This window comes from Orycteropus afer, unplaced genomic scaffold, assembly GCF_000298275.1.
Source record: "Orycteropus afer afer isolate SDZICR_OR568_19922 unplaced genomic scaffold, OryAfe1.0 scaffold00014, whole genome shotgun sequence".
Classification (NCBI taxonomy): Eukaryota; Metazoa; Chordata; class Mammalia; order Tubulidentata; family Orycteropodidae; genus Orycteropus; species Orycteropus afer.
Window position 1 is genome coordinate 15,709,990 of NW_006921601.1, and position 13,607 is coordinate 15,723,596.

Consider the following 13,607-nt stretch of genomic DNA (forward strand, 5'->3'; position numbering starts at 1 on the left):
GAGGAGTGGCTGGTGGGTTTGAACCGCCAGCCTTCTGGTTAGCAGTCAAGTGCCTTAGGCACTATGCTACCAGAGCTCCTGGAAAGAGGCAATAGAGAAGCTCAATATCTTCAGCCAAAACAAGGCCAGGAGCTGACTGTGGAACAGACCATCAGTTCCAACAGACCAACTTGCTCATATGCAAGTTCAATTTGAAGCTGAAGACAATTAAGAGAAGTCCACAAGAGCCAAAATATAACCTTGATTATATCCCTCCTGAATTTAGAGACCATCTAAAGAATAGATTTGATACATTGAACACCAATGACCAAAAAAAAAAGAGGAATCGTGAGATGACATTAAGAACATCATACACATGAAGAAAGCAAAAGGTCATTTAAAAGACAGGAAAGGAAGAAAAGACCAAAATGGATGTCAGAAGAGACTCTGAAACTTGCCCTTGAAGGAAGAGTAGCTAAAGTAAATGGAAGAAATGGCAAGATAAAAGAGCTGAACAGAAGATTTCAAAGAGCAGCTCAAGCAGACACAGGCAATTATTATAATGAAATGTGCAAAGACATGGAGTTAGAAAACCAAAAGGGAAGAACACACTCAGCATTTCTCAAGCTGAAACAGCTGAGGAAAAAATTTAAGCCTCGAGTTGCAATATTGAAAGATTCTATGGGCAATATAATGAATGATGCAGGAAACATCCAAAGAAGATGGAAGAAATACACAGAATCACCGTACCAAAAAGAATTAGTAGATGTTCATCTGTTTCAGGAGATGGCATGTGATCAAGAACCAATGAGATCGAAGGAAAAAGTCTAAGCTGCACTGAAGGAATTGGCAAAAAACAAGGTTCCAAGAATTGACGGAATACCCATTGAGATGTTTCAACAAACAGATGCCACGCTGGAGGCACTCACTTGGCTATGCCAAGAGATTTGGAAGACAGCTACTTGGCCAATTGACTGGAAGAGATCCAAATCTGTATTCATTCCAAAGAAAAGTGATCCCACAAAATGTAGAAAGTATCAAAATTATCACATGCAAGTAAAATCTTACTGAAGATAATTCAAAAATGTTTGCAGCAGTATATTGACAGAGAACTTCCAGAAAGACAAGCTGGATTCAGAAGAGGATGTGGAACAAGGAATATCATTGCTGATGTCAGATGGATTTTAGCTGAAAGCAAAGAATACCAGAAAGATGTTTGTGTTTTATTGACTGTGCAAAAGCATTCAGTTGTGTGAATCATAACAAATTATGGATAACATTGAGAAGAATGAGAATTCCAAAACACTGAATTGTACTCATGAGGAATCTGTATACAGACCAGAAGGCTGTTGTTTGAACAGAACAAAGGGATACTGCATGGTTTAAAATCAGGAAGGGAGTGCGTCAGCGTTGTATCCTTTCACCATAGTTATTCAATCTGTATGCTGAGCAAATAATCTGAGAAGCTGGACTATATGAAGATGAATCAGGACTGGAGGAAGAATCATTAACAACTTGCGATATGCAGACGACACAACTTTGCTTACCGAAAGTGAGGATGACTTAGAGCACTTACTGATGAAGACTGAAGACTACAGTCTGCAATATGGATGACTCCTCAGTATAAAGAAAGCAAAAATCCTCACAACTGGACCAATAAGCAGCATCACAATAAATGGAGAAAAGAGTGAAATTGTCAAAGATTTCATATTACTTGGTTCTACAATCAACACCAATGGAAGCAGCAGTCAAGACCTCACACAACATATTGCATTAGGCATATCTACTGCAAAAGACCTCTTTCAAGTGATGAAGAGCAAAGATGTCTCCTTGAAGGCTAAGGTGCACCTAACCCAAGCCCTGGTATTTTCAATCACCTCATATGCATGTTGAGAGCTGGATAATGAATACTGAAGACCGAAGTAGAGTTGAGGCTTCTGAGTTGTGGTGTTGGCAAAGAATACTGAAAGTACCATGGACTGCTAAAAGAACTAACAAATCTGTCCTGGAAGAAGTGCAGCAGGAATCTCTTTTGAAGCTAGACTGGCCAGACTTAGTCTCACCTATTTTGGTCATGTTGTAAGAAGAGACCATTCCCTAAAGAAGGATATCATGCTTGGTAAAGTGGAGGGTCAACAAAAAAGGGGAAGGCCCTCAACAAAATGAACTGACACAGTGGCTGCAATGTTGGGCTCAGGTATAGTACGGATTGTGAGGCTGGCACAGGACTGGGCAGTGTTTCGTTCTATTGTACACAGGGTTGCTATGAGTCAGAGATGACTCAACAGCACTTCATAACAACAACAACAAATGAACAAATGAATGAATGAAGAGTTGGAGCCAGGATTCATATCTAGGTCTGTCTGACTCTAAGTGCAGGGCTTCTGTATAATGCTCCCCATACAGACGACCAGTCTCATAATCTGGATCCATAGTGAATGGCAGACTCAACACAAGGATTATTCAGAGAAAACAAAATGAGAGGAACAATTAAAACTGGAAAATGACATGCTTCTAGAATCACTACTGGTCATGGAAGAAAACTTCTCACATGAACTGTCAGCATTTACTTCTCTTCCCCACACTCCTAATCATCCAGGTCCAAAATGCATACTAAATATTGGCCTGTGTCTGACATTTCCATCTCTGAGTCCATCCAAGTCAGTGTCAAGGGAGTCCAGGCAGACACAGCATGCAAAGCTAAGGGTACCTACAGAGGCTAAAGCAAACCTGATTTCTTTCCTTATTGTATAAGGGGTCATCCACTGTCTCAGGAAGGATTCCTCCTATTTTAGTATGGTGGAGATATGGCAATGAGAATGGAACGAGAAGAGATTTGTACATGTCTTCCGGGAATCTGCAGACATTCTTGGAAAAGTTCTCCAGGATAATGACCCCATTAGATCTCTGATACCCCCCTTCCAGCCTTTCCACTCAGACACAGAGGATTCTGGGACAGGTACTCACTCCACAAGATAAAAAACCACCCACAAGCATAGAGAGTCTTCAAGGGTATGATAGAGAGAGTAGGTCTCTGCTACACAAATCACGGAACACACTCTAAACATGCAGGCACATACGTCCTTATCTGTCTGCAAATGGGCCTTGGCAGTGACATCCATTATTACAAAGAAGTTACACACAATAGCAAATGTAATTTTATTCACTAATAAAATGTCAGCATGTGCTGTGCCCAGCTGCTCTTGGTTCTGAAGAGCAGGTTCTCAACTACATTATTCTTATGCTTGGACATATTAGATATGTTGTTGTTGTTGTTATGTGCTGTCGAGTCAGATCCAACTCATAGCAACCCCTCCTTGGGTTTCCGAGGCAGTATCACTACGGAAGTAGTTTGCCCAACCTTCCTTCTGAGGAGTGGCTGGTAGGTTTGAACCGCCAGCCTTCTGGTTAGCAGTCAAGTGCCTTAGGCACTACGCTACCAGAGCTCCTATATTAGATATAGTAACTGTGAACATGAGAAGGGTGGGGGTGGTATCCCTCATCCATTACTGGTACAATTGTAATATGGTACAGCAATGGTGGATAGCTGCTTGGTAGTTCCCCAAAAAGTTAAACATGGAATTACCATATGATCCAGCAATTCCACTCCTAGATAAATACCCAAAAGACTTGAAAGCAACAACTCAAACAGAAACCTGTACACTAATGTTCATTACAGCACTATGTACAATAACCAAAATGTAGAAATAACTCAAATGTTCATAAACAGATAAGCAGATAAATAAAATGTGGTATATACATATGATGGAATATTATTCAGCCATAAAAAGAAATGCAATCCTGATAAATGCTACAACATGGATGAACCTCGACAGCATATGCTAAATGAAAAAAGTTAGTCACAAAGGGACAATTATTATATCCCACTTATTTGAAATATCTAGAATAGGCAAATACATAAAGACAGAAAATAGATCAGTGGTTAAAAGGGCTGGGAGGGAGGTAGAAAGGGGGAGTCAGTGCTTAGGGGGGGTACTGAGTTTCTGTTAAGTATAATGGAAAAAACTGGAAATGAACAATGGGGATGGTTTGCAACTACATGATGAACATAATTAATGTCACTGAACTGTATCATGTAAAAATGTAAAATATTTTGTTATATATATTTGTACCAAAATTATAAGAAAGAAAAGAGGGGAAGGGGTATCTTCTCTTCATCTGGGCAAGTAACACATGTCCAAAGTGCCCTGAGGCCAAGGAAGATGTTAGAACCAAGGTCTTCTCTTTCCTGGTCTAGTCCCATCTCAAAGATGCTCTTCTCTTTCCAAAAAACACTATCCCATGCAGGTAGACAACTCTGCATGATTGAAAAGAAACCAGGTAATGCTTAAAGGAAACAAGGATGGAAGCAAAAAGAATTTACATCAAAAACAGAATGCCCTTAGGGTATGACTGCTCTTAAAACTCATGCTTGATTCAAAGCTGATCCAAGAATCCTAGAATCTTCACAACTCAAGCCCTCAATATCAGCCTTTAGAACAGAGAAAACCAAGTGGCTCAAAAGGCCAGAGACCATCAACTCACTGGCACTCATTCTCTAACTGTTCAACAATAAATTATCACGTATTAAATGTTTGCTATGTGAAAACCAGTATGTTAGAAGTTAGGGAGATTGCCTTATATAGGGTCATATAGTCTTTGGCCAGGGAGCTCTGGTAGCTAGTGCCTAAGGCACTTGACTGCTCACCAGAAGGCTGGCGGTTCAAACCCACCAACCATTCCTCGGAAGGAAGGTTGGGCAATCCTACTTCCGTAATGATACTGCCTCGGAAACCCAAGGAGGGGTCTCTATGAGTCGGGGCTGACTCGATGGCAAACAACAACAACAACAAGTCTTTGGCCAAATAGAAAAAGAAAGACCATGGAAACTACATAATTGTAGTAAGTATTATCAAGAAGTTCAGTTTGCTGTGAGAGAGGATAACAGGGGAACCTGGTCTAGTTGGAGAAGGACTTGCCTGAAGAATAACATTTAAACTGCTGCATTCTACATGATAAGAAGGTATTTAAGAAGCAGCAGTAGGGAGGGGATATGCAGTGGCCCCATGAGGGCATAAAGGAGCACAGTGTGTTTCAGGCTGAGGCCAGTGTGACTGAGACAGAGAACCTGAGGGGAGAGTGGCATAAAAACGAGGCTACCAAAGTTGCAGGGTCAGATCTGGCAAGGCCAGATCATTGGAGCCTTTCTGGTCATGCTAGAGTTTTGTCTCCATTTGAAAGGCAATAAGAATTTAAAGGATTTTAAGCTAGGAAGTGACGTGATTGGATTTTGTTTGGAAAGATCACTCTGGCTGTGGTGTGGAGAAAAGTTAGAGTGGGAAGGAGCAGATAAGGGGAGATCAGTCAGGAGTCCACTATAAGAGTACGAATGAGAGATGGTGGTGGAGACAAAGAAGGGTGGATGGAATCTGGAGAGAACAAGCAGGTAATGTCAACAGGACTTGGTGATGGACCAGATATGGGAGGTGAGAGGACAGCAAGTGCCAAGGCTAAGACTCTCAGGTTTACAGCTTACAAAGGCAGCAGTGCCCATTTGTTGAGAAAAAGAAAGGACTCTCTACCTCTAACCTTGTGGCTGATACAAGCAGCACAGTGAACTGGGTAAAAACTTGAAGTTAACTGAGATCCAATATGGACATCTTATCTACCAGGTAATCTAGGGCGAGTTGTTCAATCTCCCCATGTCTGTTTCCTCATCTTTAAAATGGGACTGTGGGTAGCAGGGTCACATGAGGATGAAATGAGATGCACATGCAGTGTTTAGAACACAGTCTGGTATTTGTAAGGCTCAAGAGATGTTAGCTGATGTTACTACAGGTGCAGTAACTTGAGCAACCTAAGGAGGCTGGCCAAATGAGCTTTACAGAAACTTAAAAGGATCTCCCCCTTCCCCAATACTAATTTATAGAGGACCAAATATGAAATACAAGTAAACTTGACCCACCATAACTTTGGAAGTGGAAGCAGCACTTTGGTATGAAAGCACTGTGACTGACTCCAAGTGACTCTTATATACATGACGACTAGCCCATCTACCCAGGCAGAACAGTGAGCAAGCTTTCCTGATAAAAGCTCTGGATGACTAAATCAACCACCTACAATGCAGTAAGACAGGTCTCACAGAAATACACAAAAAGGTACCTAACGTGTCCAGGGGGTGCTTAGGGAAGGCTTCTAGAAGGAGGTGACTCCTGAGCACAGCAAGTAGGAAAATGAAGACTTGGCTGAAGCTCCAGCAAAGGCCTAACAGTAAGAAATGTCCTGGGCCTTCAGGCAACTGCATATGGCTGGAGGGAAGGTATGAGAGGAGGGTGCCTAGAAACATGGCTGGAGAGAAAAACTGAGGCCTTGCAAACCAAGCTTGGGCTTTATCCTGAAGCAAAAGATAGCACAACCTGAACAGATAAGCATTTTAGAAACAGTATGAAGGATGGACTGGAAGCTGCAGAGCAGTTAAGGAGGCTGTAGCAGTGGCAGCCAATACTTACAAAACCATAGTCCTAGATGCTGGGCACTGTTCTAGCACCAAGTTATCTAGAGGGATGATGGTGGCATGGATAGAACAGTGGCAGCAACAATGGAGAGAAGAAAATGGATTTGAGACATACACAAAGAATAAAACTGAAAGGGCTCGAGGTGACTCACAAGGTGGGGGAGAAGAAAAGGTAGCTTTCTCCTGTTCTGTTCTTACTCTCTAATAACACACAAGCTGACACAAACTTCAGCATATAGGCCCCACCAAGGCAAGGACTTTGTCTTTTTCACTGCTGTAGCCTCAGCATCTATAATACTGACAAGTGGAATAGCATTGTTCAATTAATGTTTGTTAAATACAAATAAGTGAAAAACCAAGTCTCTTTGCTGGCCTTCAGCCAGACTCTAAAACTTGGATCTCTTTTTTGTGGCATGCATCTCTTTGACAGCCTGGTGAAGTCCATGAACCCTTCTCAGAATGTTTCTAAGTACAAAAATAAAATATGGAAAACAGATGACATTGAAATATAGCTATCAAAATATTTCAATGGTGATATAGTAATATAGGTGTCACTTTAGTAATTTATTACATAACAAATCTAGTGCCAGATGTAATAATCACCATACTTTCAAAGTGGTGATGGGTATAAATGGTAGGTATTTCAAGACATTTGCAACAACTGAGGACCAACAATTGTAATGCGATATGAAAATATCTAGTTTTTATTGGTGACAAAGTCACAGGTACTGGTAATACCTGTTATGGCCTTTTCTCAATGGAAGGAAATGTTATAGTTCAGTTAGAGGTTAAAAACATAAAGATGTGATTTATCTGCAGACTTCTGCAGGTTTATAGACCCCAGGTTAGCAACCTTGGTCTAAAAGAGAGAGAGAATGGCTGAAGGGGAGGCAGTAAAAACCTTTCCCCCCATTTGAAGATCTTTAGACCAGTGGCTCTGTGGGGATGTTTTCTGCTGTGGACCCTAGATCCCCAGAAGCAAGGGAGGGCCAAAGCTTGCTCAGAGGCCTGATGGCCGAGAGAGGCTGTGCATCTAGGATGCGTTCTGCCGGAAGGCCCTCCAAGTGAGCCAGCTAAGCATTAAAGGCATACTGGTCAAGGCAGGCCAGAATGGCTTTTAGATGCCACCAAGAACTCTGCTTGGCTCATCCTGCAGACTTGCCTGTGTCTCAGGGCCCACCTTGCACCTAGGTTTCCTGGTAACGCCTTGGTGTTGCCAGGCTGTGGACACAGGAAAACAGTCACAAGAGGACTACATAACCTTTCAAGTTATCTACCACTATGGATCTTACTCTGAATAATTTCAGGCAAGGTGCCCCAGTAGCATTCAGAGAATTTTAACCCTGGATACAAACATGATCTGACTTCAGAAGCAGGTACAAGACTCAGGACACAAAACACTGTGTATTTCTCAGTGTGCCCAAGAACATGTATCCTGAGCTGCCCCCAACCCCCACCCCAACCCTCTGGCTCCTAAAAAGACTGATGCTGCAATTGGAAGAGAAAAGTAACTCTTCCTCACTCAGTAAACCAGAGTCCTTTCAAGAAGCCCAGCTGAACACCACCAGATCTGTCAGCAGTTGCTTTTCTCTCCTCTCAGACCCTGAATGTCCCAAATACCCCAAAACAGATGCATGCCTTCTGTCTCACAGACCAAATATTTAGGCAACACTCTTGATGAATTCTTTCTAAGAAAAATATTAAAAGTAAAAAGAAAAATTGTAATAAGACATATATAAAGGATGTTTCCTAGAATCTATTTTCACACCTCCCAATGAAGTGTTAAGATGAAATATATATAGCCATGATAAGTTACTTTGAAGATATTCCAAATGCTGCCCTCCGCCCCCCCCAAAAAAAAAAAAAATCACACACATCATTACCCAATGCTCAATCCTAGAAAGAAGGTTTTCTGAGGAAGACTTTCAGGTGGCAAAAGACCATTCCGAAGCCCATTGAACAAAATGTCTTCAGAGCCAGCAATAGCAGAGGAGGCTCCAGAGCTATCAAAAAGAAGAGGATTATTTAAATAATAACAATAGGATTAATTCAAATCACCTCCAACCTCTTGCAGTGTGTATGCAAGAAGTGACCAAAATAAGATATGGAAGAAAAAGCAGAGAGAAAAATTGCTACCCTTCCCTGTAATGGAAATGAAAGAAGGCAAAATTCAGGGTCAAGTCTTGTCACATCTCCCAGCTTTGTGCCTTGGGAAAGTCTCTCAAGCTCACTGATCCTCAGATTCCTAATCTATAAAATGCATCTAATAGTATTAACCTCACAAGGTCCCCACAGGGATTAAATGAGGTAACATGTATAAAAATATTTCCCAAGTCATAAATGGCTTTACAGATATAAGGCAATACTATACTATATAACATAAAGTGGGAGATGATCCGAGAATCTCCAACCCACAGCAACTCTGCAGGCACTGGGGATAGTGATGTTCAAGAAAGAGAGAAAGAATGACTCAAACCTGTCAATGAACACAAATGAAGCAACAGCTCAATTCTGAGCTCCCTTAGGAAGGAAATGCAAAAGAAAGATGATCCTGCCTTTTCCAACTACCACCACCACCATGGACTCCAGATTACAATGCAGATGCAGATAATCAAAAAGCCTTTTGTAGACTGAGTATGAACAGCTGATGCCATGGGTGTTACAGAAGCAGACTGTGGTAGTTAAGATTGTGTGTCAACTTGTTTGGGCCATGATTTTGAGTGGCTTGACAGCTACATGTAGTTTTCCCCATGATGGACATTGTGTAATCATCTCCACGGTGGAATCTGCTGTGAGCAGTTAATCAGTTGAAAGAAAGTTGCCTTCAAGGTATGGCCTGCTTCCAGTATATAGAAAAAGGATACTACATTTGGTTCAGCCTTCACCTTCAGTTCCTGGACTTGAACCAGTGGCCTGCTTATACTGCCTGTCGATCTTGGGATTGTCTTCGAAGCCTATCAGCCAGTGGGCCTGAAGGCAGAGCTGAAGCACAAAGTTAAGGGGCCTCTACCCAGCCCCTAGAGCTGGCACTCTGAACTCAGATTTCCAGCCTAGTCTTCCCCTAGAGCTGGCATTCTGAATTAGGATTTCAGCCTCCTAAACCATAAGAGAATAAATTTCTGTTTGTTAAAGCCATCCACTTGTTGTATTTCTGTTATAGCAGCACTAGAGAACCAAGACACTTTCTGTCAACTGCTGCAGAGAGATTGTTTCTTATCCTGCACATTGCCATGGTCCTTTTAACTAACTGTAGCTGGAAAACTTGGCTTCTGTTCAACCTGTGCTTTAGTATCTACTGCCTAGTACTGGTCTAGTACCCTCAGTGGAGGAGCAGCCAAAAGCAACATGAGATAAATGAAATAAATGTCATTGCCTTGTTTCCCGACCAGCTTGAGAAGGTGTTTCCCTGTGGGAGCTCTGATGGTGCAATGGTTAAAGCATTCAGATTCTAACCAAAAGGTCAGCTAACCACCAGTCACTCCACAAGACAAAGATAAAGCAGTTTGCTTCTGTAAAGATTTACAGGCTTGGAAATCCTATGGGGTAGTTCTACCCTGTCCTATAGGGGCACTGTGAGTAGCAATCAACTCAGTGGCAGTGGGTACTATCTTCAAGAACTGCTTGCTTCAGTGGTCTCTGGGACTTCTACTCCAACTGCCAGTAAAGTGGATCTTCATTCCATCCCACCTTCACCACCCCTGAGGGGCCCAAAAGCACCAGCCGTGAAGCAATCTATAGAACCCTCAATGGAGGCGGCCTCAAGACTCACCGAGTTTGCTCCTAACCATCACTTTCCAGGAGCCTCCACACAAGGTCTCCCAGGTGTCAGAGGGCATCATAGGACTGCCATCAATTATCATGCCCCCACTCACCCCAAATGCCATAGTAACCAAGTAGAAAAGGGGTTACACTGGTGAAGGGATTTCCCTGGGAATCTGAAGTGATACAAAAAATAGACCAAATAACAGCTTTTCAATAAGAGAAACAAAATGGACAAACATGACAATCTTGTCAACATGAAGCCCCTGACCATCAATGTACATATTCATAAAATAATTTATATAATCCAATTATGACAGAACATCATTTGCCCTGAAGGATTGGATAATAGTGAGGCTGACTTATTAAGGTGATAAGAAAGCACAAGAAGGCCTGTGTTAGATATGTAATCAGAAGAGCTCCTTACAAGACTAGTAGCAACAGGAAAAGAGGGGTCTAAATACTTGAGCAAGGCTGGGGATTTCAAAACCTCAGATACAAACAAAAGTACTTGTGATGTGATATTATTATTTAAATAACTTAAAAGTTTGTTATTATGAGTCTGAAACACTCTAGCTTCTTACCTTCCTTCCCCATCCCAAAATACTTTTTTTTTTTTTTTTTTTTTTAATAAAGCCATTTTTGATAACATGAAGTTTCTTCAATAGAATTGATGTTCTTCAGGAGAAGGGGCAGTACCTTAAAGGAATACTTGCGACTTATGCGATCCTCAGGGGCCACAGGTGAGACCACGTAGCTGGGCAGAGGAATGCTCCCAAGGACCGCTTCTTCTCGGCTGTCTTTGAATGGAAAAACACATCAGAACAACCTTCTATGGCACCTTCCCTGGGCTAGTCCATCCCATTGCCCTAGTTCAGAGCTCCTTATCACTCTTTTTTTTTTTAAAAAAATACATTTTATTGAAATGTGATTTAGATACAGTGAAATACACAAAACTAAAGTGAATAAAATGATATGGATCAATGCTTTTTTTTTTTTTTTTTGAGTGTTCCCTCCTCTTACCTTCCACCCTTGGTAACCAACAAAAGAAAGTTTTCTTCCACGTATAAACCTTTCCTTGACTTTTTACAATAATGAACTAATACAATATTTGTCCTTCTGTGATTGACTTATTTCACTTAGCATAATGTCCTCCAAGTTCATCCATGTTATGCAGTGTTTTGCAGATTCTACATTATTCTTTAGGGTTGCATAGTATTCCATTGTATGTATGTACCATAGTCTGGTTACTCATTCTTCTATTGATGGGCACCTAGGTTTTTTCCATCTTTTTGCTATTGTCAATAGTGCTGCAATGAACATGGGTGTGCATATACCTGTTCTTGTCCTGGCTCTCACTTCTTTAGGATATGTGGTAGTTATGTTTGCGTGTCAACTTGGCTGGGCCTGGTTGAGTGGCTGGGCAGCTGGATGTAGTATTCCCCATGATGAGACTGGTAATCAACTCCATGGTGGAATCTACTATGAGCAGCTGAGTAGCTGCCTTTGGGTATGTGGTCTGCTTCCTGTATATAAGGAGAAGCTTTGAGAATGGTCTCTAGCCTATGGTATGCTTGGACTCTGCATGTAGCCATGTCCTTGCTCAGCAGCCTGCTATGCTCTGCTGACCTTGGGACTTCAATGGACTTAAGTTTAATGGCCTGCCATGTGGTTTGGTAACATCGGAACTGTGCCCTTTTTACTTGTCAACCTTGGGGTTTCTCAGCCTCAGCAGCTGGCAGCTGTCTGAGTGAAGAAATGCCTTTAGCTCCAGTGGGCCGGGAGCAGAAGGCAGAGCTGGATCCCAAGGTTGAGGGGCTTTCACCCAGCCCCTAGAGGCTGGCACTTTGAACTTGGACTTAAAGCCTCCAAACTGTAAGACAATAAACTCCTGTTTGTTAAGGCCATCCCATTTTTGGTATATTCACGTCAGTGCGGCACTAGGTACCCAGAACAGGATATATACCTAGTAATGGAATTGCTGGGTCAAATGGTATTTCTAATTCCAGCTTTTTAAGGAATCACTATACTGCTTTCCACAGTGGTTGTATCATTTTACAGTCCCACCAGCAGTGTATGAGAGTCCCAATCTCTCCACATCCTCACCAACATTTGTTATTTTCTGTCTTGTTGACCTTTGCCATTAGTGCTGGGGTGCAGGGCTCCTTATCTCTTCCAGGACTATTGCAATCAGCTTTTAACTGATCACGTATTCAGACATCCCCTGGGGATCTTTATGCTAATGTTGGTACTACCAAGGTGAATCAGACACAGCCTTCTCCCCAAGGGCAGAGACAGGTGTGCAAACATATTTGTTGTTGTTGTTAGATGCCTTCCAGTCAGACCTGACTCATGACTCAGAGCAACCCCTATGTAGCAATCACTACCTACGGGATTGCCCAACCTTCCTTCTGAGGAGTGGCTGGTGGGTCTGAACCTCCAGCCTTGTGGTTAGCAGTCAAGTGCCTTAGGCACTATGCTACCAGAGCTCCTTGTGTAAACATATTGTTGTTGTTGATATGAAATAGCAATGTACCAAAGGCTGTGGGGACACAGAGGGAGGAGTGGTACACAGTCTAGAGAAGCTTAGAAAACTTTAAGGATGATGTTTAAGTTGTGCTTTAAAGGATGAGGAAAGGAATTCCAGGTATACCAAAACTCATAGACAAAATTACAGTATCCATGAAAAATCCTAGACTTTACCTCTATTCCCTCCTTCCTACAAACTATTTTCATTACCAGAAGTAATTTCCTAAGGACAGAGTTGGTTCTGTTGCTCAAATGCATGTGCTGATCCCCACTGGGTACAGAAGGAGACTCAACTTACACTGTCTGGCTGTATTTTGGCCCTTACTCACCTCATGGGCCTTATCTTGTAGTATATCCTCCATGTAAGACTCACTACAGCCACTGTGGAACGACCTTCTCCTGCTTCTAGAACTTTACTCGAAGTTCCTGTTTATAATGCCCATCTTCCCCCAGCACAGTGTTAGAGCTCCACTGGTACTCAATGATCATGCCACACACCAGGGTACCCGACAGGAAATTTTATTTAAAGAGGCGAAAGGGCGCCTGCGCTGAGGCAGGATAGAGGAGGAAGAAGAAGAAGAGGAAGAAGAAGAGGAGAAGAAGAGAGCAAGCAGGGGAGAGGGGGTTCTTATATAGACCCAGGGCTAGGAGGCTGTACGTCAGAGCTGGGGGAAGGGGTCTTAACCTATCAGAAGCTATGTTGCCTTTTAAAATTCGCGCCTTGCAGGAAGCTCAGTTTCGACTTCCTTTAACTGACTTATGACCTTGGGTGGGGCAGCAGGGAATGAAGAAGAACCCAGAAGAGCCACGCAAGATGGCGTGGCAT

The 13,607-nt window shown here is 42.3% G+C and overlaps 1 protein-coding gene across 1 annotated transcript in view; it reads right to left on the reverse strand.

The window, feature by feature from the left end:
- PLEKHA7 (pleckstrin homology domain containing A7) overlaps positions 1-13,607 on the reverse strand; it is a 323,263-nt gene that overhangs the window by 102,989 nt on the left and 206,667 nt on the right. The window contains exons 8-9 of the mRNA XM_007956820.2: positions 10,952-11,052; positions 7,674-7,714 (exon numbers count right to left, since the gene is read on the reverse strand). Of these exons, the coding sequence (XP_007955011.2) occupies positions 7,674-7,714; positions 10,952-11,052 (142 nt within the window). The remainder of the gene's footprint in view (positions 1-7,673; positions 7,715-10,951; positions 11,053-13,607) is intronic.